Genomic DNA, 26,734 nt, shown 5'->3' on the forward strand with positions numbered 1-26,734 from the left:
ACAGGTAGCTCCCTGCCCAGGCAGAACCTCTGAGTTATGTGCTGGCTGGGGCAGTGGTGGCTTTCAATTACAGTACACTTTTCACCTCTGGAGAAAGCTTCGCAGCGCTTCGGCGTCTGTATGCAAGGTGGACACAGTAGTGGTGACTTTGCCAGAGGCCTTGGCCTGACCTTATTTCACACCCAAGGAGAAGAAAGCTAAGGCAATAGAGTTCAACCTCAAAAAAGTTTTTCATTTACAGAGCTCTGGTGGCTACCCAGGGGGTCGAATGAACTAAGTTCCTGGTTTGTTACTCCTCCGAACTCCAGGCATCTTTGTAGCTCCAGTACCTAACGCTGACATTACCATAAAGAAGGCGTCCAATGAACGTGTGAATGAATGAAAAGGGCTGGGAACTAAAGGGAGCGGGAAGCCACTTGGAAAACACCCATTTGAGGAGGTGTTTCATCTGGGCCTGTGAAACGCGGCAGATTTTCCCAGGACCCCTCCTCTCTACCCTGGGCTCCGCCTCCTGACCCCTCCATTCCCCGTCCCCTCGTAATCCCCTCCGGTTTTCCTCAGTCTCCACGTACGTCCCTCAGGGCGCGTCCCAAAACCCGGATAACCGGAGCGCTCCCAATGGACCAGATGGAGGGTTCGCCTGCGGAGGAGCCGCCTGCGCATGCTCCATCGCTTGGGTAGGTTTCCAGGGAAGGCAGCGAGCTGGATCCCCTAAGCTGTTGGCGGTGCGAGGCGTCTGGCTCTTTGCGGCTGCTGCGAGGGGAAAAGGAGCGCGGGGGCTGGGTGGAATCGAGGAGTGAGGAAAAAGGGAAGGGGCGGGGGAGAGGGACCAGGGAAGGCGTCGGGGGAATCTCGCGAGGGTTGGAGTTTTGGCGAGAGTTTGTGGAAGATGGCGCCTGTTGTGACAGGGTAAGTCTTGGGGAATCCGAGCGCAGGGAACCGGGAAAGTTGCGGGCGTCCAGCAGCCCGCGGCGGGCGGCGGGTTCGAGGGCCGCGGCACGCTTGGCGTCCGGGAGCCGCGGGGGCGGTGTCGCGTGCGCCGGGCGCGGCGGCGGCGGCGTGTGGTCGTGCGCTGCCCGCTCTGCGCCGCCGTGGCTCGGGCTCCGGCGCGTGAGGGCGGGCGGCGGCGGCGGCGAGGCCGGCGGGTGCGGGTGTGAGTGCGGCCGGGAGCGCGGGGCCCGCGGGCGCCGTGCCCGCCGCGCGCCTTCCGCGCCGCCGATCGCCGGCCCTCCCTCCCAGCCCAGCGCAGCTTTGTTCCTCGGGGCCGTCGCCGCGGTCTCGCCGGGCCGGTGCCCCCAGTCCCGTGCGCTTTGTCTTTACCCGCTGCCCCCCTCTACTCTCTGCCCCCGGCCCTTTGTTTCGCCGCCCTGGGCGCTTTGTCCGACCCGTCGCGCCCCGCATCCTTTCTCCTCTCCTCCCCTCAGCTGGCCTTTCTCCCGGACCCCTTTGTTGTCCCCCTCTCTATTCGGTAGCTGAGTGACCTGCCTCAGCCCAGGCACTAGATTTCTTTCAATTTTGGTTGCTTTCTTTCGAGCGTTTCCCTCTCACCTTTCTGCTTGGTCCGTGATTACCCCCGGAGGCTTTGTCTCCCCCATCCAGTGGCTTATTTGCTTGGCACCCCCTTCACCTCCCATCGTCGGTTGATTTATCCACTACCCACGGTGTTTGTCCGCTGGACTGTCTCAGCCCCGGGGACTCCATCTGGTGTTTCTACGAGAAGACAGACCCTACGGTTTGTTGTTGTTTTTGTGGGTCTCAAAGCTGCGTGGGGATACTTAGTTTCTTCCTCGGCGCTCCTCCTCTCCGGCACCCTTTTCTCTCGGGATTGTGTGCACACCTCCCTACCATCCCTTTCTCTCGGGATTACAGTGTCTGCAGTTTTCTTCGCGGTCTCTTTGGGCGCCTGGTTGTTTTGCTTGGAAAAAGTAGCACTGGAAAAAGACCTTGGTCTCTTGATTATTGCCGCCCCCCCGCCCCCCATCCGCGCCGCTAGGTTTCTGACGGCCTAGGCCAAGGGCGGCTGTTGTAGCTTTGCGTCTGGATTAGCTGAGGGTGTTGTAGAGGCGCAAGGTGTATTTTTCTGTTGACGTGTGAGAATACTTTCAGTTTTCATGTTGGATATTCATTTGGTGTGTGCGTAGCAGTTGAGTGCATTTTGGTGTTGAAAAACTTGTGAATGCTGGGGTGGAGAATTTCAGCATTTTCAAGATTCTAGATTTAGAGTTCAGTTATTTTACCAGAAACTCCTACTTTGCGGGGAAAAAGGGAATTTTGCTGCTTGGGAATTTGATACAACTGTTTTACCTTTTCTTAGTTTTTAGATAGTTTACAGTTATATGCTTTTGCCTCTAGATTTATGACAGCCCTTCTGCCTCATCTTTGAAGTTGAAATGAGGAAAGCGCTTAAGAGTGCTGTTTGGGTTGATGAATACTGCTTGTAGAATCTTGTGGAATGCATTCATCAAATGCAGTTAAAAGACATTTAAGTGATAATCTTTAAGGTAAAAGGGCTTCTAGTGTTAAAAGAGCTTTAATTTGTTCAGAGTGCTTACTGTTATGGAAATATTAAAAGCTTGGAGTTTTCTGTGGGAGTTGGGGGAAGGTGGTCTGGTACTTAAATGTTGCCTAAATATTCTGGTGCTGAAATAATAGGTATTAGATTTTGCATTGTTACTAGACTGAATATACAGTTCTGGACACTGACCCCCCTCCCCCACCCAACCTACTAGTTGATCATTACTTTAGAAGATATGTTATCTATAAAGTCATTTGGAGTCTTTTCATTTATAAACCAGGAGAAGTGCTACTAGTAGAGGATATACAAGTGTGAGGAATATTGGTGCTGTGGAAAGCATTTTTTTTTAAGGCCATGATTAGAATTAGTTTGAATTAGTTTAATTTTAATTAATTGAAAATCACCTTTCATAATTGATACTAGAGGCTTGTGTGAAAATTTGCAGTCTGGGTTCCATGAGTGCGTAACACCAACAATCATTTCGTCTTCCTTATTTGTTCCTAGTGCGAACTCATTCTTTGGAAGGTAAAATCTTGAGCACACACTGTTGTTTCTGACTGTAAGCAAAGTATGAAGTGTATTAATGGAAGGTATTTTGCTCTGACTTGTGCAGATAAGAATGAGAACATCATAAAAGCAACTTTAAAAGATCAAGTTGTGTTTTTTGTTTTTAAATTGTGTAAGACCTTTATTTTGTGACCAAATAAAACAGCACTTTTATTAAATTACATCAAACAGCAGCATATTTAGAAACATATAGCATGAGTTGTGATTGGGAAACTTTCATTCAGATTATTGACTATTAAAGCTTTAAATTTATTGTGCATGCAAATTGCAGATGGGTCTGTAGAGTATATTTTCAGGAAAAAGTATGAGAGACTCACTCAGAGTATTTTCACAACTATTCTAACATACGGTTTTTAAATAAGTTTAAAACTTACCTGTTGTTCTATACCAGCAGATTTTTATCAGTATCTTAAGTGGCTAAGATAAAAAATAATTTGGGGAGAGGAGGAAGCCACTCTTGACAGCTATAATTCATTAAATAATCTTTGCCACTCTTGATGGACAAAGTATTAGGGGGAAATTGGTCTTTGAAAGTTCTTGCAAATCTTAATTGTGGTATTCGGTCATTTTAAAAGATGTATTTTAGGAACCTAGGACTTGGCTTTAAAACATTATTTTATATTTTGCTTCCTCCTAATACGAAATCTCATGTTATTTCAACTAGGGGCAGTATTTTCTCATGGATTGACTAAAAGTTGTTATTTTTGGCATCTGGCTTTGTGATTATTTCCAAGTTACTCTGCTTCCCCTGGGCCAATTTCCTAACTATGTAGTAAAATGGGAATTGTAGTAACTTGCCACATCTGCACAGGACTGCTGTGCCTTAGGATTTGCAGAAAGCATCTTTGGATGAAAGGTGTGGCTAAAAATCTAGGAATTCTTACTGAAATAAGCTGATGTGAAGTATGTCATATTTTATAGAAAATTACATAGAAGGTTATGAACTAAGTTCTTGGGAAGTCACAGTGGTGATAGTGGGATGAAAAACCCCTGAATATGTACTATAGTTTGGGTAGTAAAATCAATACTTTTTTTTTTTTTTTTTTAAGGGACATGGATAAGTAAAACAGATTACAAGGTGGTGTGTGTGTGTGTTGTGTAAGAGACTGAAGATCTGTCAGACTCAGATGTAATAACGCATTTAAAATTGTGGGATGCTTTTCCTCTGTTGATTTGTTTTCCGCACATGGTAATTTTTTAAAATGGTAGCACAAAACGTTTTCATTAGACTCTAGGCCAGAATGTTAATAGTAACAACTAATTTTCAGTATAACTGATATATTTTTTAACACTTTGTCATTTACTCTCAATATTTTCCAACAAGCAGGACCTTAATTTTGGACTTGACATTTGGCCTAGGAAAGTCTTTTGCATTTGGGAGACACTGTAGATATTTATTGAACAAACAAAACCTGTTGCTTCTCTGTTCCTGGTAGATGATGTCATGTCCGATTAGTTCTGCAATCCAGGTGTTATTTCTAAAACTAACCCTTTACATTGTAATTTTCTCTTCTGAAAAACTCTTGAATCTGTCTCTCTCATCCTCACTGCCACAGTTCGTGCTGTCATCGTTCTCACCTATCTTACTATAGACATTGCAGCTTTCTCTTTCTGCTTGTGGACTCACCCTCTGTGTCCAACTTCCACATAGTCTTTCTGGAGTGAATCTGATCACTTCACTCCTTAGTTTAAAAACCTTTCAATGGCTCCCCCTAGCAGCTTTTGTTAAGAGAGGCAGCAGAGTGCAGAGTTTATGAGCTCACTTTTAGGATTTAATCTGAACTGGGTTCCTAATTTGTCTTTGCCACAACCTCAGTAAGATTGACAAGCGATTTCACCTCTCCTTGCCTCCTCCGTGAGTTGCAAGGTAATTATTTTTAGCTCAGTGGGTTGCTGTGAAAAGTAAATGCAAAAAAACATTTTAGGATACTTGGTACAAAGCAGGTGCTGAAAAAAATGTTAGGATGGCATGTAGGGGCCTCTATAATTATTTCATTTACCTTTTCTTCAGTGAGACTGTTTGCCTTTCTGTCCCTTCATAGTCAATTCTCCAGCCATATTTAAGAATTTGGAGTTCCTTGCTTGGGCTCAATCAGCAGTTTAATATATCCATGTGCTTGACAAGTGCTGGTGTTAGTAGATTTGGGTCTGAGGATATTCTAACTGGATTCACCAGGCTGGGTTCAGTGCCTCTGCATGTATTCATGCAGAACCAGGTGTAATTCACTTGGAAGTGTCATAACACAATTTTTTTTCTTAATATATTCTTATACTCAAAAGAGTGTCTAGAACATGATGGGGGCTTCAGTAAAAAGTTTTTTGGACAAAGGACTTGGAGGACTTTGAAGTCTTGATACAACATGGTTCGTGTAAGCAGAATTTCATGTGTACAGGGAATATGTTGATTGCATAAGGAACTTAGCTGCTGAAATACCCAAAGGAATTGATATTTTCAGCTGAAGGCAGCCCATAGCTCCTGAGAATATTGCAGTACAATTCTTAGGCAAAAGCTCCTTTGGATTATTAGAAAATAGTGTATTGTTTGTACAAACTGACAGGCTTAAATATCGTATTTTGTTTTTTTTGTGTAGTTGACTATTCAGTGTTTCTCACAAGGTTACATCGTTTTTAAGTGTTTTAAATACTTCTTAGATGCATAGGGACATATATTAAACCTTAAGACTCTGTAGACTGCTTTTTTGGGGATCCATGTCTTTGAACCAAATAAGTTGATAATCTTCAGGAAAATTCAGGCTTTGTAGACAAATTACTCACAGATAATTTCTCCAGGCTTCAGATTCTACCTCTATAAAATAACGAATGATATTTTTGTTGTATTTATCGGTGAGGCACACTGACTATCAAGTAAGGTAAAATATGTGTCAGATAAAACAGTGTATGTGTAAGTGATTTGTAAATCGTAAAGTTCTGTGTACAAATACTTTAATTATAGTAATCAGTTTCTTTTGGTAACCTTTTGCAGTCAGGATTCAAGATGGACCTTTTTATCTTGCAACCTGTGGTTTGTGGGTCATGTTTTAGAAAGGAGCAGTGTATTTAGTGTAGAGCACCGCAGCCCTTGAAATATGTTCCTTGGCATTTTGAGCAGACGTATTTGGTACATTAATGCTTGACCATGCATGTTGTTACGGAGTAATCCCCAACTTTTGGGGGTCTGCTTCTAGGCACTCTAGTCTCTGCTTGGACAGCCATAATGATGAAGGAATGTTGAATGTCCAATTGCTAGCATCTCTCAGACACCCTGCCCACAGTTCTGGATGCCCTGTAGGCCTGGCACAACATCATGATATCATTTACGCTTCATTAGGCCTGCTCCTGCTTCAGGAGGTGAAATGATATCCTGATGGTGTGAAAAGGGTAATGCATTTCCTGCACACAGTTTACTACTGGGGAAAAAACAAGTATTGGGGGCACTGTGGCTTGGTTTGTGTAATTGGTTGTAGTTACTTACCTGTATAAATGTTTGTGTATGTTTGTTATGTTTAGACAATGCAGAGTGATAAGCATGACAACTTTTCAGTCAGGTTGTAAGTTCATGACAGTTTTGGGAATATTGAAATTATTTAAGTTTACAAAAGCAAAAAGAAATGACTGCTTCTTAGGTATCCTAAGTGGCAAAAGCCTTGCAGTGAAAATGCTGCACTAGTTGGATGTGAGATGGAATACACTAGAAAATCAAGTTAACCCCTTTAAATTCCCCACCCATGCTTTCTTTTCTATATTCAATATATTTAATTTAGCCCTAGAACTAATGTTTTTTGTGTATGTGTTAATTAGAGTTATAAATGGATAAGAATTTTGTCTCACTAAGTTTGTATAACTAGGAAAAATGTTTATTCCTTTGAAATGAAAGTTGCTCAGTCATGTCTGACTGTTTGCGACCCCATAGACTATACAGTCCATGGAATTCTCCAGGCCAGAATACTGGAGTGGGTAGCCTTTCCCTTCTCCAGGGGATCTGCCCAACCCAGGGATTGAACCCAGGTCTCCCACATTGCAGGCGGATTCTTTACCAGATGAACCACAAGGGAAACCCAAGAATACTGGAGTGGGTAGCCTATCCCTTCTCCAGCGGATTTTCCTGACCCAGGAATGCAACCAGGGTCTCCTGCGTTGCAGGCGGATTCTTTGCCAACTAAGTTATGAGGGAAGCACAGCTTTATGCAATTGCTTTATGAAACCCTATTTTTTTTTATTACATGATAAAGATTGTGTTATATAACTGCAATATTAGTTGCCTTATAAAATAGGGAATCAGTGTTACAGGTATTTTTTATTATTATAAATGAATTCTTTTGTAAACGGGTATATTCTCTTTTTAGAAAAGTGCTGCTGCTTTAAGATCTTGCTTTATTTTTCCAGCGTACTTTTTATTTTGGCTATGCTGCATGGCTTGTGGGATCTTAGATCCCCCATCAGGGATCAAACCTGTTTCTCAGCAGTGCAAGTGCTGAGTCCTCTAACAACTGGACCAGAGAATTGCTTTTTTTTTTTTTTTTTCCTTTTTTCTTTTTTAAATGGAACTTTTTTAAAGGGTAGTTTTAGGTTCACGGGGGAGCCTTGTGGGCTGCCGTCTATGGGGTCTCACAGAGTCGGACACAACTGGTGTGATTTAGCAGCAGTTAGCAGTTGGGTTCACAGCAAAATTGAGGGGAATATTTTCCGTGTACTTCTTGCCCCCACACAAATCACCTCTATTATCAGTATCCCCCAATAGAGTGATATATTTGTTATAATTGATGAATTTACATTGACATGTTATATCTCCCCAAATCCAGAGTTTACAGTGGGGTTCACTGTATATTGGGGTACATTCTGTAGGTTTGGACAAGTGTGTGTGTGTGTGTGTGTGTGCGTGCATGCATGCTCAGTCATGTCCAACTCTGCGACCCCATGGATTGTAGCTTGTCAGGCTCCTCTGTCCATGAGATTATCCCACAGGGATTCTGGAGTGTATTGCTATTTCCTCATCCAGGGGATCTTCCCAGCCCAGGGATTGAACCTGCATCTCCTGTGGCTCCTGCATTGGCAGGCAGATTCTTTACCACTGAGCCACCTGGGAAGCCCTTGGACAAATATATCTACAAATGTGTCTCCCATGTAGTAGCACAGAGTAGTTTCACTGCCCTGTAAGATCCTTTAGGCCCTGCCTGTCCATTTCTCTCTCCGTCCCTTATCCCATCACGGAAACCCCTGAACTTTTTATTGTCTCCATAGTGTCCAGCATACTTTTTCAAATCATTTAACTTTTGGTTTGAATATGAGGAAATTTTTCATGCAAAAAATTATATAGTTCTGTACATAGCTCCTGATCTACCCACTAACTGGAGAAAGTGAAAGTCACTCTGTTGTGTCTGACTATTTGTGGGCCCATGGAATATACAGTCCATGGAGTTCTACAGGCCAGGATACTGGAGTGGGTAGCCTTTCCCTTCTCCAGGGGGTCTACTGAAACCTAGCTAACTGAGTATTTACAAATGGGAAAGTCTGAGTGAGGTGAACAGGTGTAAGAGCATCTAGAGAACTGAGAGTCTGTTTTCACCAGCTTTTAAGTAAATACAGAGTATTTTTGCATACTTTTGTAACATTTGACATAATATTGTAACAGACATCTTTCTGCAAGTATGTAAATATATCTGTATTATTTTTTTTCTCTGTATCTAATCTGTCAGCAAGCTTCATGAGAACTGGATCAGTATTTTACTTACGTTGCCTAATTGTGGAGCAACTGCTCTTGGCTAGTTTGTACAATACTTGCTGGATGAACAGGACTTGAGTGGATTTAATAAAATATAATACTTGCCACTAGGTGGCACTTAGTTTAAGTGATAAATAAAGCTGACGCTCAGCTAGATTGGTTTTTCTATGCAGAGCCCATTGATAAAATGACCCCCTGGATTCATTCATGTTCAGCTCTCTGCCAGTTTTGGACTGTACTTTCTGAAGTGGGATATGAAACATATAGCAAATAGAAACCTAACTTAGAGTGTTGAAAAACAGAAAGTATAATGGCATTAGAGTTTGTCCTGTGGAAAGAAGCTGAAGTGAAGCTTAGTGAAATTGACAGGTGATCAAATTTCCCACTGCTGAGTGTATTTAAAGCGAAGTCTTACATTTTAGCCCTTGTTTTTTGTTAATAATTTGTGGATCGTTTTAAAGAAGATTGGGAATTAGTTTCTTGGATTTAATGAAAGATGATGGAGAAGTGTGGTCTGTAGGGATACTGGACTGTGATTCTATATCCTCTTATTTAAATTCTGGTACGTTGTCCTCTTGTTGTTGTGGAATAACATATAGAAAGTACCTGCATCCTGTGTGACAAAAATTGTTAAATTCATTAGATTCAGGAAACTTCAGATCTGGAAAAGACTTTGTTAATCATATGTTCTAAAGTAATTACTCACTGAAATGTAGACACAGATTAAATAATTTACCCGTAGCTAATGGCTGAGACACATTGAGTATCTGCGCTGAGACTAGTGCAGGGCGAGATTTATGCTGGTCTTTTATTCTTTTGTGTTTATACCACTCTGCTGCCTTTTGAAGTTACGTGCACTTTGTTTTTTAAAATACTTTTTTTCCCCTATTTTTGTGGGCTCAGATGAAGAATACAAGTCTCGCAGCCCCAGGCCTGGGAGTGCTGCTGCCAGTTTGCTTGACTCTAAGCCTTTCCCCTTTGCTGTTTCCCTGTTCTTTATCTTGTACTGTATTTTGACTGACCAAGGTGGCCACATCCTTGTTCTCACTGCACATCTCCTCAGTCACTCTGCGTTAGTTGCCCCTATGCAAGAACTGCCTGGTTCACTTAACTCCTGGTTCACTCCAGTCTCTGCTTCTTGCCTCCTTAGCTTCTTAGTTCTGCCACTTGGCACTAAATTGCACCTGACTATTTCCAAAACTTCTGGAAGAGAAAATGGCAGAAGAGGAGATAGAGAAAAAAGAAGACTGTCACAGGGAAGGAGGCCACAACTTGAAATTGTATACTGAAAGATGAGCTTGTTTATAAATTTGATGGTTTTCATACAGTGATTTTTCTAATGTATTTATGACAAGATAATAATATTTACTCTCTTGACTGCTCAGATGCTAGGTTGTGTCCAACTCCTGCAACCCCACAGACTGTTGTAGCCTGCCAGGCTCCTCTGTTCATGGAATTCTCCATGCAAGAATACTGGAGTGGGTAGCCATTTCCTTCTCCAGGGGATCTTCTCTACCCAGGGATCGAACCTGGGTCTCCTGCATTACAGGCAGATTCTTTACCATCTGAGCCACCAGGGAAGCCCCTCTTGACTGTGGAATTCATTAAATCTGTTGTCTATCATCTCTTCTTATCCAAATGACAAGGAAGTAAATTAAATCCATTTCAGCATTCCAAAGATAGTAGGGATAGTTTTGGTTTGGTGGTTTACTTGTAGCTTATAGTAATGAGTGTCATTATTTGATTTAAATGGATAGTGCTGAATTAATGGGAGTTGTTGCTTCACTGTTGGGGAAAAAAAACAAACCCTACACAGTTATAGCTTTCAAAGATTATTTATTTCACAATTATCGATAAACAAGTCACGTTTCATTCTGGCTTTCCTCTGTGCTACAGTGTGATGGGTACATTTTAATACAGACTTTAGTGGCATGTTAGTCCTTTAAACTTTCTTAGCTGTAAGTCCTTGACGTTGTCAGTTGGAAAATTAAATCTTTTAAATTACATTAGAATTTAAATTCATATAGTAGCTTAGGTGTGCTATTGATTTATTTTTTCATTTCATTTTACCCTGTTTCTACAGCTATTTCAGAGAAGTGACTATCTTGATGTGCAAGTTTTTCTTAAGGGCTAGTTAATGTCATCTGTAAACACTCATCTTGATTATTTCTCTTGTTGGAAAAATAATATGTTTGTTATAAGAAATTCAAAAGTTACTTGAATATATCATGTAAAGTGAGCCACTGTAGTCTTCCAGTAGGAAATTAGCTACTGTTATCAACTGGGAGCATATTCTTAAACTTTGTTTTAAATGGAAATGTTAACATTCTATATTTAAAATGTCATTAGTTTAGCAACCACATTTTTTTTTTTTCTTTAAAGCAAACAAAATATTTAAGGGGATTAGGGAACTGACATTTTGGTTGAATGTCTCCTGAGACCTCAACTACACTGTGAAGGGAGATGGTATCTCCATTTCATAGATAAGTCTGAGGGTCAGGGATTTAGTGATTTAACCCAGGCTCACACAGCTTTCCTTCTTCCTTGCCACTGCCCTGCCCTGTACTCAGAGAGCTTCTGTTTATCTCTCCACCTAAATGTTAATCATTTGAAACCTTCCAAGCTCTCTAATAGATGGCAAGACAGTCCCAGATATAAGTAAGTCTAATACGAGGCTTAGGAGATGATTATATCCTTCTCTATTACAATACTTCAAAAATAAACCTTTATTTTTGACTAGTGTTTGACCTCAAAAGGTTCTCTGAAGTAGCATCATTTGTCTATAAGTAAAAATTTAAAAATAATCTTGTCGGATACTCCTGGGATAAAGTTAAATCAGTTAAGTCCTCTTTCCTCAATTTGTGTTTTTAGTTTTTATCCATCATCTTACTCCTTTTCCGCCTAGAGACCAATTTTCAGGTCATTTAATTATTTTGTATACACATTGTATGACTTTGGACAATTTATATAATTGTGTTGTAACTTAAGTTTCCCCAATTGTAAAATGGGCAGTATATCTCAGAATTCTTGTGAGGATTCATGCATGTATGCAAACAGGCTGCCAGACTTGGCTGTTCTCTGAGAATTACTTGCTGCTGATTTCCTTTTATACATTTCTTTCAAGTCACTGCTTTACCACTTATTTTTATATCCTTCTTTTTGTTACATGTTAAAATCTGATTTTTCATCCCAGACCGTCAATAAATAACCCTTCACCTGGCTCCCAAAACCTGGTTTTATTTTTCTGCATCCTTTGTTTTTTGTTGACCATGATGTCTTTGTTCTTGACTGTTAAGACACTATGTTAACCTCTTGAACATTCCATCTTTTCTACCTATTCTGTCTTTAGTCTTAAATATTGTGGTTTGCAGTCTTTTTCTTTCCTTGCTTTATCTATTCTTTGACTTTATATTTGTATCATTGCCTCAGATGTTTATATCTGTATTTCTAAAACTACTACTAGTTGTTCTGTAGGCCAGCCAAATTTGTTTTTTCCTACCACCTAGACCTGTTATAGCATCCTATAAAATAGGCTTGTTATTTAGTCGCTAAGTTGAGTCTAACTCTTTTGCAACCCCGTGGAATGTAGCCCTCTGTCCATGGGATTTCCCAGGCAAGAATACTGGAGTAGGTTGCTATTTCCTTCTCCAGGGAGTCGTTCCAAACCCAGGGATCAAACCCAAGTGTCCTGTGTCTCCTCATTGCAGGTGGCTTCTTTTACCACTGAGCTGTTTCATGTTCTGGGCTCTCCTTTCCTTGCTCACTGCCATCGTTTTATTCTCCAGGCCGGTTTCGTCTCCTGGTTGGACCACTGTCATAGTCTTGTCAGCTCCTTCCCCCGCACCCCCAAATTGCTTCTGTCTTTAATCTGTGGCTTTTGGTAGCTCATTATTGTACACCTGTTAGTATTGGGAGTTTGTGGGGTTACCTTGTAACCTATTTTTTTTCTTAACGTCGTCCACATATTTTGATTTTGTTGTCCGGGTGCTTTTTATGTGGAAAGGCTGAAAAACTAATCCTGTCTTGAGCTTTTTAAAAAGAGTCATTTAGCCAAATACATATTCCTTGTAAACAAAGATCAATATAGTAAAGTGAATAAGATAGTCCCACTGCACATCTAAAATCCCAACTCCCAGAGATATGCACTGCTTACAGTGGGGTGAGTATACTTTCAAACTTAAGGGCAAACTCTCTGCTTGTGCCTTAGATCCCTTGCCTTCTCAGCTACTCTGTGACATTGGCTAGCTCTCTGGCCTTCCCGCTGGTCTCAGTTTTTACCGTTTTAGTGAAGCGTTCTTGACGATATACAAACATGCTGCTTTTTCTCATCTGGACTCCCCACTCCCCACTAGTTCCTATTTCTCTATTTCCCTTTGAAACAAACTTTGAACGAGGAGTTCTTTCTATCTCCAGTTACTCTTACTCCATTTCCCCTAAACCTTTTTTTAAGCCAGGCTTTTGCCTGGACCACGTCAGCAAAATTGTTCTTATCATAGTAGCCAGTTCCCTCCATACAGGTGAATGTGCAGGCCCCCCTTGACTTGACTTGATCAGTGGCATTTGATATCTTGTTCAAACTTTTTTTTTCTTTGACTTCTAGGATACCACACTTCTGGTTTCCCACCTCACTGGCACTTTTTTTTTTTTAATCTCCTTTATAGTGCTTTTCATTTTACTGCATTTATCCTACTTTTTATTCCACACTTTGTTCTCTTTCCCTGTTTTATTTTACTCACTGGCATGTATCACCTTCTAACAATGTGTGTTATTCGCTTTTTGCTTTATTTCTCTTCCCCACTGGAATATAGTGGGTACGCAATATGTGTTTGTTGAATGAATGAATAAATGAAGTGTTCTAACTGCATCACTGTTTGAATGCTCTGTTGTTTTCTCATTGATTTTAAAGTCCTACTTTTACTGTTGTATGTTATACTTAAAAAATTTTCTAAGCCCCCTGGTACAGATACAGATTCATCTAATGTGGAGTCCATGGGGTTGCTAAGAGTTGGGCATGACTGAGAGACTTCACTTTCACTTTTCACTGTCATGCATTGGAGAAGGGAATGGCAACCCACTCCAGTGTTCTTGCCTGGAGAATCCCAGGGACGGGGGAGCCTGGTGGGTTGCTGTCTATGGGGTCGCACAGAGTCGGACACGACTGAAGCAACTTAGCAGCAGCAGCAGCTTTGAGCTCTGTTGTTGCATTTATTTTGTGCTGTGTTTAGTTGCTCAGTCATGTCCAACCTCTTTGTGATCCCATGGACTGTAGCCACCGGGCTTCTCCGTGGGGATTCTCCAGGTAACAATACTGGAGTGGGTTGCCATGCCCTCCTCCAGGGAATCTTCCCAGCCCAGGGATGGAAGGCCTTGCCATTGTCTGGAGAGGAAGATAGTGTTCTTTTGTTTTACAGAAACTTAACCAAGTCCACCTGCTGGTTGGTGGGGGGTTGAAATTCAAACGCATGTCTCTGGATTCCTGTCCCATTGCCATGAACATCGTCTGGTGATGATGCAGTCTAGTGTGATGATGCTACTGGGCATCCTCCCTTCCGCATGTGTGGTTAACTCTTAGTCATCCATCGGCACGTGATTGGCTGTGCTCACTAACCACAGGAGCCCCTTCCTCAGTCCAGGCAGAAAACAGATCTGATGCAGAAGGGTAAAGTTGCATAGGGAAGCGGTTTATACAGGAGTTTTTTTAAATAGACTTTTTTTTTAAATAGACTTTTTAAAGAACAGTTTTATGTGGGATTTTTGCTTCTAAAGTTTATTATATGATTTTGGAAGGAAGGTTTTTGAAAACACAGGCTGGTGGTCATGAAATAGACACAGTTCCCCACTAACTAATTTGATAATATCCCTGCTTCACTTATTTTCTGTGTAAATGATAACTTAGATCTAGGCTTTAAGTTAGAAATGATACTGTATGTGCTGGAAGGCTTTAGAAAGTAATTCTCACACCATGTAAGTGAAAGGTATCACTGTTAAAAATGACTTGAGTCTCATGTTTTTGATACTTGAGATATATACATTCTTTTTATTATACTGGAGTACTTTTCATTTTGTTTTATGTAAAACTGTTAAAGTTTTTTTGCTGTCAAATTTTGTTGTTTTTCTAACTAAGACAGCAGCTGTGGATGTGGCTTAAAAACTGATGAACATCTACAATGATGAGCCTTTATGGAGCAATGAAAGGCCGCTCACAAATTATATCCACAGTTGCAATGAATTCTGTGTTTGTTCTCTAAGGGTGAGTGTGTTTTGAGAGGGATGAGTTAGGACAGTACAAAGAGAGTGTTTCTATTCTGGGACTCTTTGGAGCAGTCATTTCTATTACTGCTCTCCGTTTCTTATGATTTTGAAGCAATTTGGGATATTTTGCTTGACTTTTTGATGATCTTTAACTGTATTACTTGGATATGTGTACAGTAAAGGTAAACTGTAATTTTAGTTGGTTTATGAACATGGTTTCTGTCATCAGATATTTTTGCATTGGGCAATTACTTATAAGCAAGTACTTAATGAATGATGCTTTACCTATGTCTTCTGTTTAAAGCTATAAATGTTGGATTGTTTGGAACTAACCCACTCGTTTTCTTGCTTGGAGAATCCCATGGACAGAGAAGCCTGGCCAGCTGCAGTCCGTGGGGTTGAAGAGTCGGACTCAACTGAGCAAGTAACACACATAATTAACTCCTACATAGTGTTTAGACACAGTGTATATCCCTGTTTTCATATCAAAAGTATATGGTTTTAATATGTTATTGAGCAGATCCAAATAGTTAAGTATACATTATTAAAGATAGTTTTCCTCTGAGATACTAAAGATCGCATCTAAAACTGAGCTACAAGAAATAAGGGAACCGCGGTTATTTTCTGTTAAAATATCTAGAAGATAAAACTTTTCCATTCTAGAAAATAATTTATTTCAAAAAGACAATAAAAAAGAGAGAATGGTTGAAGAACAATAGTTAAAACAAATGAGACTCTGACCAAAAATCAAACAGAGCAAAAAATCCCATAACTGAATCTGTGGGATTATAGGTCAGTATTTATGCAGTTATTAGAATATGTATTTGCAAACTTCTAAACTATGTGTTTAAATCAACATAATAGATTCACTTTATTTGTAAAGGCAATGTTTAACATGCTTCCTAATCATAAATTGCATATTATTGAAGATATTAAAAAAATACAGGTTGACTATGCTGTTGAAATTAACTTTTTTGTTGTTAAACTGTCTCATTCTTTCTAGTGGTTAAGAGAGTTTAAGAGTTTTTTTTATTTTTTTTTCCTGAGAGTTTAGACTTTGACAGTAACGTCTGTTCTTTTATTGTGAAGCACAGGATTTTATGCACATTAGAAATCATAGTTTTTGTGAATTGTAGTTATTATCCACAATCACTTTTAGATATAAAAGTGTTCCCAGTGAGTTACTTCTGATTCATAATCAGATTTTAGTACAGCAGATGTAGACTACCAGTGGAATAATTAGCCAAAAATATTAGGGGATTAGAGAGCCCTTTGTGTAACATTTAGCTTTAGTTTTTTGGCTAGTTTATATGAATAATTAAAGTTTTGAGGCAGTTAAATTTTCTTTTCTTCTCTTGGGATTTCACAGTTGTCACTGGTAGCTGTAATCACTAGGGAAATAGAAATATTATTTCCATGAATAGATGGCTTTTCCAGCACTCATCTCTGGCAGTGCTCCTGAGGTTTCCGTTTATGTTGGACTATTTACTAATCACACCAACTTGGTATACTTTGGAAAGATGACACCTGGCAACAGAATGTGATGTAGATATTAGAATGACTTAGTGAACTTGAGAGAACTCCCAAAAGTTGGAAGTGTATGAAATTCCCATGTTCCCTGGGGGAAGTTAGTCTGTTCCTATGAGAGGGATCACCTAGTGATGGATACTTCTTCCTCATTAGCTCTGACATCAGCGTGCTGTTTTCATTTCTGCTCAGTCAGATAACTAGCCCAACCGTGCTTTGAGGCACTGGTAGGCTTTTGTTAGGATTAAGGATAGGTTTCTATCGTGTATGAGGAAGAGTTTCAGAGGATACAGTGATACCGTTATTGAAAATTACAAAATCATGCCTTTTTTTCTGCTCTAATGTGAAGCTTTTTCTTGGTATTAATAAGATTATCTCCCGGCGCACCCCCCCCCCCCCCCCCCCCCCCCCCGCCATGCGTCTGTTTTCCTTTTCCTTTAATTTTTTTTTGGTGGAGAGGGGCCCTGCTGCCTGGATTGTGGCATCTCAGTTCCCTGACCAGGGGTTGAATCCAGGCCCTCGGCAGTGAAAGCGTGGAGTCTTAACCACTGGACTGCCAGGGAAATCCCATTTTGGAAATTTTAAAACACAAATATTGGGCATCCACATGTATACCTATGCTCCTGAAATTTCAAAGGCACAAGTCTACTATTAGGATTCTACAAGTTTTGCATTTGTAAGCTACATTTACTCTGTAGCAAGAAATACCTGTATTTTGAAGTCATTTTTTAAAAATTAATTGAAGGATTATTGTTTTACAGAATTTTGTGGTTTTCTGTCACACATCAACAAGAATTAGCCATAGGTACATCATGTCTCCTCCTGCCGAACCTCCCTCCCATCTCTCTCCCCATCCCACCCTTCAGCCTGTCACCGAGCCCCTGCTTGCGTTCCCTGACTCATACAGCAGATTCTCACTGGCTCTCTATTTTACATATGGTACTGTTGAGTTTCCATGTTTCTCTCTCCCTTCTCTCTCCTCCCCTCCCCCGTGTCCATAGGTCTGTTTCTCCATTGCTGCCCTGAAAATAAATTCATCAGTGCCATCTCTTCAGATTCCATATACATGTGTCAGTGTATGATATTTATCTTTCTCTTTGTGACTTACTTCACTCTGTATAATAGGCTCTGGGTTCATCCATCTCATTAGAACTGACTCAAATGTGTTCCTTTTTATGGCTGAGTAGTATTACATTGTATGTATGTACCACAGCTTCTTTATCCGCTCATCTGTCTTTGGACATCTAGGTTGCTTTCATGTTCTAGCTATTGTAAATAGTGCTGTGATGAACATCGGGGTACATTCAATTTTGGTTTCCTCAGGGTATATGCCTAGTGGGATTGCTGGGTCATACAGTGGTTTTATTCCTACCTTTTTAAGGAATCTCCATCCGGTCTTCCAGAGTGGCTGTATCAGTTTACCTTCTCACCAACAATGCGGGCGTGTTGCGTTTCTCCACACCCTCTCCAGCTTTTGTTACTTGTAGACTTTTTGATGATGGCCATTCTGACTGGTGTGAGGTGGTATCTCATTGTTTTGATTTGCATTTCTCTAATAATGAGTGATGTTGAGCATCTTTTCATGTCCTTGTTAGTTGAAGTCACTTTTTAATGATATCCAAAAGAAATCTAATGACAGAATTTGTGACGACATGTTATTTTAAAAAGACAGAATGGAGCTTTATTTCTTCAGTATAACTGCTTGGGGCAAGTTGTAAGAGTGAGATTAGTCTTTTGGAGTTATTAGAAATTTGTCAAGAAGTAAGAAAGCTGGTCGGAGAAGGCAATGGCACCCCACTCCAGTACTCTTGCCTGGAAAATCCCATGGACGGAGGAGCCTGGTAGGCTGCAGTCCATGGGGTCGCTAAGAATTGGACACGACTGAGCAACTTCACTTTCACTTTTCACTTTCCTGCATTGGAGAAGGAAATGGCAGCCCACTCCAGTGTTCTTGCCTGGAGAATCCCAGGGACAGGGGAGCCTGGTGGGCTGCCGTCTATGGGGTCGCACAGAGGTGGACACGACTGAAGTGACTTAGCATAGCATAAGAAAGCTGGTGCTTTACACATTTTGTTGGAGTGGGAGGTGGTGGTGCCATTTGTTAGGATGAGATAGCACTGAGATAAATGACATAGTGGAAGAGTAGAGTTCGTGTTGGTGGGGAGAAGTTTTTGGTTTTGAACATGTTGTGCTGAGGCCTGTGTGAGAGAGTTAGTTGAAAGTTTCCAGTGGCCAGTTACATATATAAATTTTTTTTCTGTGGTTTCTGGAGCTCGGGAGAGAGAGGTCCCTTTTGGAAATATAAACTTGAAGACTGCTAGATAGTAATTAAAACCTGGAGTGTGGGTGAAATCTCCTCAGGAGTTAAGCAGAGACAAACCTCTGGTGAGCATCAGCACTTAAGGTAGAGGTGTAAAAACTAGTAAAGGAAGGTTAACACTAGAGGTGAAACAAAACCTAGACAGTGCAGTGTCACCAAAACGAAGAGCGTGCTTCCGGGAGGAGGGAAGCCTGTCGTTGTGTCACATGCTGCAAAGAGGGCGCGTGAAATAAACACAGGTGCTCACCAGTTGAGGACTTTAGGATTTCAAATTGGTAAAAACAACTTTAGTGAACTAGTGGGAGCTAGAATGTGGTTTGACGCGGGCTGAGGAGTGGTTCAGAATTTGGTGGGAATGGAGCCTATGTGTGGTGATGGAGCTTTTTAAGGTGGAATTGCCTTCATTTGTTATATGCTTATTGGAAGGAACACAATGAGGGAAGGGGATGAAACGTAATTGAAACTCCTTTTGTTGCCTTTTCTATAACATTGTACAGCCTCTTATGTGTTAATGGAAAGTCACCGTTAGAAGTGGCTTCTGTTGGGGAGAGGGACACACATTTGATAATGCTATGACAGTGAAGACATTCATGAACTTGACTGATATTCTTAAACTTTTCAGAGCCTTTCCACATTGACTATCTCATTTTGATGAGGAAAAATATTCTGTATTGTTTTTCTCCTCAAGGGATGATGTGTATTTGTTGATTCTTTCATATTGTTTTTTTTGGCTTGGTGTCCCTAGTGATTTACTGAGGCATTAACTGAGGCGGATTTAATTAATTCACGTGAAGCCGCAGAAGCTTGCCTGTCTTCTGGTCTTGATCAGTATATACGACAAGAGCAGTGTGCCGCCTGCAGCAGTTTGTTTTGTTTTGTACTGTATTCCAGTCTCTAGACTTTTGGTTGTTTACCTGTACCAGGAAAAAGTTCACATACACCCCGATATATGTGATTATGTAGTAATAAATTATTTGAAATGTACTTTGCTAATATTCACAATGAAGTATGTACAGAAATCTCAAATGTTGTGATACAAATGAGGTGAAGATTTTAAAGATACTTTTAATAGAACGGTAGAACCCCTTTTTATCTTCGCAGTATTTTTAGGGAGAGCAGTGTAGGTAGTTTTCTTCATTATTTAAACTGTATATATATATGCTTATTATTTTTTTTAAATCTTGGTTTATACTTTATGAGAGTCATTTAGAGAGCTAGTTGTAAGTTGTTTTATTTCTGTACAAATCATGTAATTTTATAGTTGAAATGTCATTATTTAAATGCCATGTTTACCTTAAATGTGTTTAATTTTACAAAAATAACTGCCGGATCACATACCACAGGAAGCTCCATGCCTCACAGGAAAAGTAATCAATTGGGGAACCTCTTTGTATAAAGAAAAATGAGTAATTCTTCTGATTTCACAGTCCTTTTAGGTGCTTTGCTCTTGTGTGAAGAGGAAACCTCTGTGTTGTAGAAAAGATTTTCATGGTTACTCCTTATTTCATGAAGCTGCAGTGTTTTATATAATTAACCATATCCATGACATCTGGTAGTACTTTGTACAATTCGGTTGTCATTTTCTTTGCTTGCTAATTGAAAGGTGAAATGAATAAGTTTCTTGTGTGATGGGATCTCAGTAAGCTTTTTATAGAAATTTTTATTTTGAGTAAAGTAGGCACTCTCATAGCAGATGATATTCTAGATTTTCCATAAAAAGTTTTAAATAAGTAAAGAATCTCCCTCCTGAAGACACCTTGTCTTTTTGTTCAGTTTTATGTGCCTTGTACCTAGAAGAATGCCTGTCATGTAAAAGGCAGTCAGTAAGTATTTAACTGTAGAATGAACTTGCAGCTGAGAACATATTGATATTTTCCTGTATTTTCTTAGAAATCTTTGCATTTCATCAAGAAGCCAGCAAAGACTGTATAAACTGAGGCACATTAGAAAAACATAACTACTCACTTTATGACAAATATCCTATAGTACGTAATTTTTTCTAATACTAGTTCTTCTCCCCACCATAATCTTGAACAGTATTTTCTGTGTATATTTATACAGTAGTTTACTCACAGAAAGATACATTTTGGTTTATGTTCATGTTATTCCCCAAGTCATATTTAAGCCTTGTCTACTATTACAGGAAAAATAAGTTTTTCCCCATGGTATGTGTTTCTTATCTTATACTATTTTATAAGAAATCATAAAAGAAGCACCTAAACTTAGTGATTTCCAAAGTTCTAAACTGGAAATCGTGACTTTAAATCTTGCCAGAGAGAAAAAGCTCACAACCTAGAGATCTGTTAATGTTTTAAGTACTTTAAGTTTTAAGTATTTACTAATTGTTGTTGCTTTACACTGTCATTTGCTAATATATTGGGGCAAATTTTATACACAGGGAGACGTTATTGTTGGTAATAGGTGTAAATCTGTGTTTTAAAAAGTTATCTTTATCTTCTTTTTGATTCTTACTGTATCTGGTTAATCATTTTTACTTGGTAAAGAGGGAATACTAAGAAGAAAAGGTCCCCTTCTGCCATTTATCTGTTTAGTGTGCTTAAATTATTAGTATTATCTCCAGTGCTACTTTTGTTGCACGAATTATCTTAAGTCCCTCACCTGTTTTCTGTGGGCTCAGGTCATTAAACTAGGTAATTTATGATATGTTGAAACAGATCAATGAGGGTACCGTTATCAACCCTTCACATTGTGGAACCCTCTTATTCCCTCAGTCTGGGACTATCTGACATAAACTGACTGAGCCCTAGTGATATATTCAAAGTTTTGGAGTGCCAGCTGTATCCCGAGTATAATATTTATTGAGATAAGGACTTTAGAAGAGAAAGAATGCTGGAAATAGGATAAGGAGTGTCAGGAAGAGGTTGCAACAAGATAAAGTGTTTTTGGAAGGTCTCTGAGATGGGGACACTTGTGCAAAGGACCTTAAGGATAAGGTGACAATGTGAGGCATGTTTGTGGCAGAGCGTTTGAGGAAGAAGGAACAGCAAATGGAAAGACCCTGAGGCAAAGTGTGCCAAGATTAGATATGGTGTGTGAAATGAAGACAGGAGTCAAAGCTAACCTCATGTTCTGATTTGAGCAATGGTATTAATTACAGGTTCCATCATTTGATATGGGAAACAGGTTTTAGGTGTGAAATTGGGAGATGATGACATATGCACAGGAATAATTTGCTTGTGTGGTTTCTGGAAAAATGTCATGCAGGCAGAAAACGTGATTTTGAATAATTCTCACTCTAAATTGATGATACAGGTGGCACAGTGGTAAAGGACCAGCCTGCCAATGCAGGCAATTGCAAGAGATGTGGGTTCAGTCCTCGTGTCGGGAATATCCCCTGGAGAAGGGAATGGCTACTCATTCCAGTATCCTTGCATGGAAAACTCAGTAGACAAAGGAGCCTGGAGGGCCACAGTCCACAGAGTCGCAAAGAGTCAAGCAGGGCAGAGTGTGCATGCACACATGGAAGATGAACTAATTTATTATAATTGCTCAAGTCAAAAGTAATGAAGGAAACTTTCCTGGAGTAAATGAAAGTGTTTTACATATTAATTTTTGATTACTTAAATGATTACTTGAAATTTTCTTGTTTTATTTTATAAAATGCATAACCTCTTTTCCCAACTCTGTTGATTTAAACAATAAATGTGGTAATACTGTACAGATTACTGTGTAATCTCCGACATGAAAAACATAATAATGAGACTATATAGATAGAGACAGGGAAATAGGAAGGCACAACATTAAGACTATAATAGAAAAAAGAAATGCATTTTTGACCACTGTGATATTGTGATCTATAAATCTGGTCGTCAGATGACCAGAATTTATTTCTCATACATGTTAGGTCTTGTCCACAGTTCCTGACTCAGAGCTCCTAAAACCTTTTGAATTTCCTAAATAATGAGAGTGATAAAAAGTGTCTTTTGTTATGTTAATATGTTAATGAGGTAACTTTCCGACCTTTACCCATTCCTTGCCCTTTGCATCTCTTCCAGTTTGAGATATATGCTTTACTATAAATCAGTAATGTAGTAAGATTGTAGTAACTCTACACATGGACATCACCTACATGGTCAATACCGAAATCAGATTGATTATATTCTTTGGAGCCAAAGATGGAGAAGCTCTATACAGTCAGCAAAAACAAGACGGGGAGCTGACAGTGGTTCAGATCATGAACTCCTTATTGCCAAATTCAGACTTAAATTGAAGAAAGTAGGGAAAACCACTAGACCATTCAGGTATGACCTAAGTCAAATCCCTTACAATTATACAGTGAAAGTGAGAAATAGATTCAAGGGATTAGATCTGATAGAGTGCCTGAAGAACTATGGACAGAAGTTCGTGACATTGTACAGGAGGCAGGGATCAAGACCATCTCCAAGAAAAAGAAATGCAAAAAGGCAAAATGGTTGTCTGAGGAGGCCTTACAAATAGCTGTGAAAAGAAAGAAGAGAAAGGCAAAGGAAAACAGGAAAGTTATACCCATTTGAATGCAGAGTTCCAAAGAATAGCAAGGAGAGATAAGAAATCTTTCCTCAGTGATCAGTGCAAAGAAATAGAGGAAAACAATAGAATGGGAAAGACTAGAGATCTCTTCAAGAAAATTACAGACACCAAGGGACTATTTCATGCAAAGATGGGCACAATAAAGGACAGAAATGGTATGGACCTAACAGAAGCAGAAAATATAAGAGGTGGCAGGAATACACAGAACTGTACAAAAATGATCTTCATGACCCAGGTAACCACGATGGTGTGATCACTCACCTAGAGCCAGACATCCTGGAGTGCAAAGTGTGCCTTAGAAAGCATCACTATGAACAAAGCTAGTGGAGGTGATGGAATTCCAGTTGAGCTATTTCAAATCCTGGAAGATGATGCTGTGAAAGTGCTGCACTCAATATGCCAGCAAATTTGGAAAAGGCAGCAGTGGCCACAGGACTGGAAAAGGTCAGTTTTCATTCCAATCCCAAAGAAAGACAATGCCAAAGAATGCTCAAACTACCGCACGACTGCACTCATCTCACACTCTAGCAAGGTAATGCTCAAAATTCTCCAAGCCAGGCTTCAACAGTACAGGAACTGTGAACTTCCAGATGTTCAAGCTGGATTTAGAAAAGGCAGAGGAACCAGAGATCAAATTGCCAACATCCCTTGGATCATCAAAAAAGCAAGAGAGTTCCAGAAAAGCATCTATTTCTGCTTTATTGACTATGCCAAAGCCTTTGTGTGGATCACAACAAACTGTGGGAAATTCTTAAAGAGATGGGAATACCAGACCATCTGACCTGCCTCTTGAGAAATCTCTATGCAGGTCAGGAAGCAATAGTTAGAACTGGACATGGAACAACAGACTGGTTCCAAATTGGGAAAGGAGTACGTCAAGGCTGTATATTGTCACCTTGCTTATTTATATGCAGAGTACATCATGAGAAACGCTGGACTGGATGAAGCACAAGATGGAATCAAGATTGCCGGGAGAAATATCAATAACCTCAGATATGCAGATGACACCACACTTATGGCAGAAAGCGAAGAACTAAAGAATCTCTTGACGAAAGTGAAAGAGGAGAGTGGAAACATTGGCCTAAAACTCCACATTCAGAAAACTAAGATGTGACATCTGGTCCCATCACTTCACGGCAAATAGATGGGGAAACAGTGGAAACAGTGACAGAATTTATTTTTCTGAGCTCCAGAATTACTGCAGATGGTGACTGCAGCCATGAAATTAAAAAAAAGATACTTACTCTTTGGAAGAAAAGATATGACCAACCTAAACAGCATATTAAAAAGCAGAGATATTACTTTGCCAACAAAGATCCATCTAGTCCAAGCTATGGTTTTTCCAGTAGTCATGTATGGATGTGAGAGTTGGACCTTAAAGCTGAGAGCTGAAGAACTGATGCTTTTGAACTGTGGTGTTGGAGAAGTCTCTTGAGAGTCCCCTGGACAGCAGGAAGATCCAACCAGTCCATCCTAAAGGAAATCAGTCCTAAATATTCATTGGAAGGACTGATGCTGAAGCTGAAACTCCAGTACTTTGGCCACCTGATGTGAAGAACTGACTCATTGGAAAAGGCCCTGACGCTGGGAAAGATTGAAGGCGGGAGAAGAAGGGACGACAGAGGATGAGTTGGATGGCATCACTGACTCAAAGGACATGAGTTTGAGTAAGCTCTGGTAGTTGGTGATGGACAGTGAGGCCTGGCATGGTGGAGTCCATGGGGTTGCAAGAGTCGGACACGACTGAGTGAACTGAGCTGAGCTGAATGTATTAAGCGTGAGCCACTCTAGCAAATGAGTCTTCCAGGGAGGACGTGCTGCAGCCCATGGGGTCGCAAAGAGTCGGGCACGACTGAGCGACTGAACTGAACTGAAGGAGGGGGTCATGGGAACCTCTGATCTGTATAGGTGATAGGTCAGAAACACAGGTAATAACCTGGGCTTGAGGCTGGCTTCTGAAACCCCAGGTGAAGGTCATTGGAACCTCTGAAACCAGAGTTCCATCCAGTCTTTAAAATCCCATGCATGGAGGAGTCTGGTGGGCTACAGTGCATGGAGTTGCAAAGAGTCAGACATGACTGAGCTACTAACACTTTCACTTTCCTTTCATATTGTATTAGGTATTATAAGTAATCTAGAGATGAGGATGTGCATAGGTTTTATGCAAATCTGGGTAGGTAGTGTCAGAATTGAGTTGAATTGTAGGATACCTTTCTGGTGATCAGTGGATTGTTTGTTGGTGTGGCAATTAGTTATCAGAACCTAAACCTATATTTAGTCACTTAACTTAGGTCTCCGGGTATCACTTGAGTAATTTTTTCCGAGAATGCTTTGTTATAAACAATTAATTCTGGGCAATTGTGTATGAAAATATATATTTTATACGTCCTGTTTTCTAGGCAAATTATGTTTATCTTTCTATGTGAGCTTTTTGTTTTGATGCTGTATTTATAGCTTTGGAAATTCATGTAAGCTGAATAGCCTTAGATTATTCAGTAGAATCATTCTCCATAGGATCATCTTCTCTAGTTGCTAAGAAAAGTATCATTAATCACTCCTGCTGCATTTTACTCCTAATGGAGCAGTTTTAACACACATTATTTTCTCTATAGCATTGGAGTTTACCTCACAAAAAACTATCTGTGGCATTTTGGTCAGTCCATGTACTAAAGGTTCATAAGGGATGTTTTGTATAATGCACACTGGAGTTGCTGCCAAACTTGCTTGGTGGCTCAGACAGTAAAGAATCTGCCTGCATTGCAGGAGACCCAGGTTCAGTCCCTGGTCGGGAAGAGAAAGAAGGGAGAAGGTAATGGCAAACCCACTGCAGTATTCTTGCCTGGAGAATTCCATGGACAGAGGTGCCTGTGGGGGCTACAGTCCTTGGGATTGTAAACAGTAGGACATGACTGAGTGACTAACACTTTCACTTTGTATCTGCAGATTCTACATCTGAAAGGTCAATCGTGATTCGAAACTATTTCGTGGGAAAAAATTCCAAAAGTTCCTAAAAAGCAAAATTTGAATTTGCCACTTGCTGGCAGAGCTTTTTTTTTTTTTGGCAGAGCTTTTTATATAGTATTTATGGATATTTGCATTGTATTTCATTGGAAAAATGGGGCTTCCCTGGAAGCTGAGATGGTAAAGAGTCTGCCTGCAATGTAGGAGACCGGGTTCCATCCCTCGGTTGGGAAGATCCCCTGGAGAAGGAAATGGCAGCCCACTCCAGTATTCTTGTCTTTAAAATCCCACGCAGTGAGGAGTCTGGTGGGCTACAGTGCATGGAGTTGCAGAGTCAGATATG

General features: G+C 40.3%; 1 protein-coding gene across 7 annotated transcripts in view; it reads left to right on the forward strand.

Annotated features, from left to right (window-relative positions):
• RBPJ (recombination signal binding protein for immunoglobulin kappa J region) overlaps positions 1–26,734 on the forward strand; it is a 242,058-nt gene that overhangs the window by 126,271 nt on the left and 89,053 nt on the right. For 2 of the 7 annotated variants that reach the window (XM_005207811.5, XM_059887668.1), the window contains exon 1: positions 669–909. The exons of 1 other annotated variant lie outside the window; for it this stretch is intronic. Coding sequence is in view for 3 of the 6 variants with exons in the window: in XM_059887668.1 (XP_059743651.1) it covers positions 890–909 (20 nt within the window). In the remaining 3 variants the exon portion in view is untranslated. Of the gene's footprint in view, positions 1–581; positions 910–1,509; positions 1,733–26,734 lie in introns of those variants that run through there. 4 more of the 7 variants (XM_024993462.2, NM_001077001.2, XM_024993452.2 and 1 more) reach the window with 4 other exon arrangements.

This window comes from Bos taurus, chromosome 6, assembly GCF_002263795.3.
Source record: "Bos taurus isolate L1 Dominette 01449 registration number 42190680 breed Hereford chromosome 6, ARS-UCD2.0, whole genome shotgun sequence".
Lineage (NCBI taxonomy): Eukaryota > Metazoa > Chordata > Mammalia > Artiodactyla > Bovidae > Bos > Bos taurus.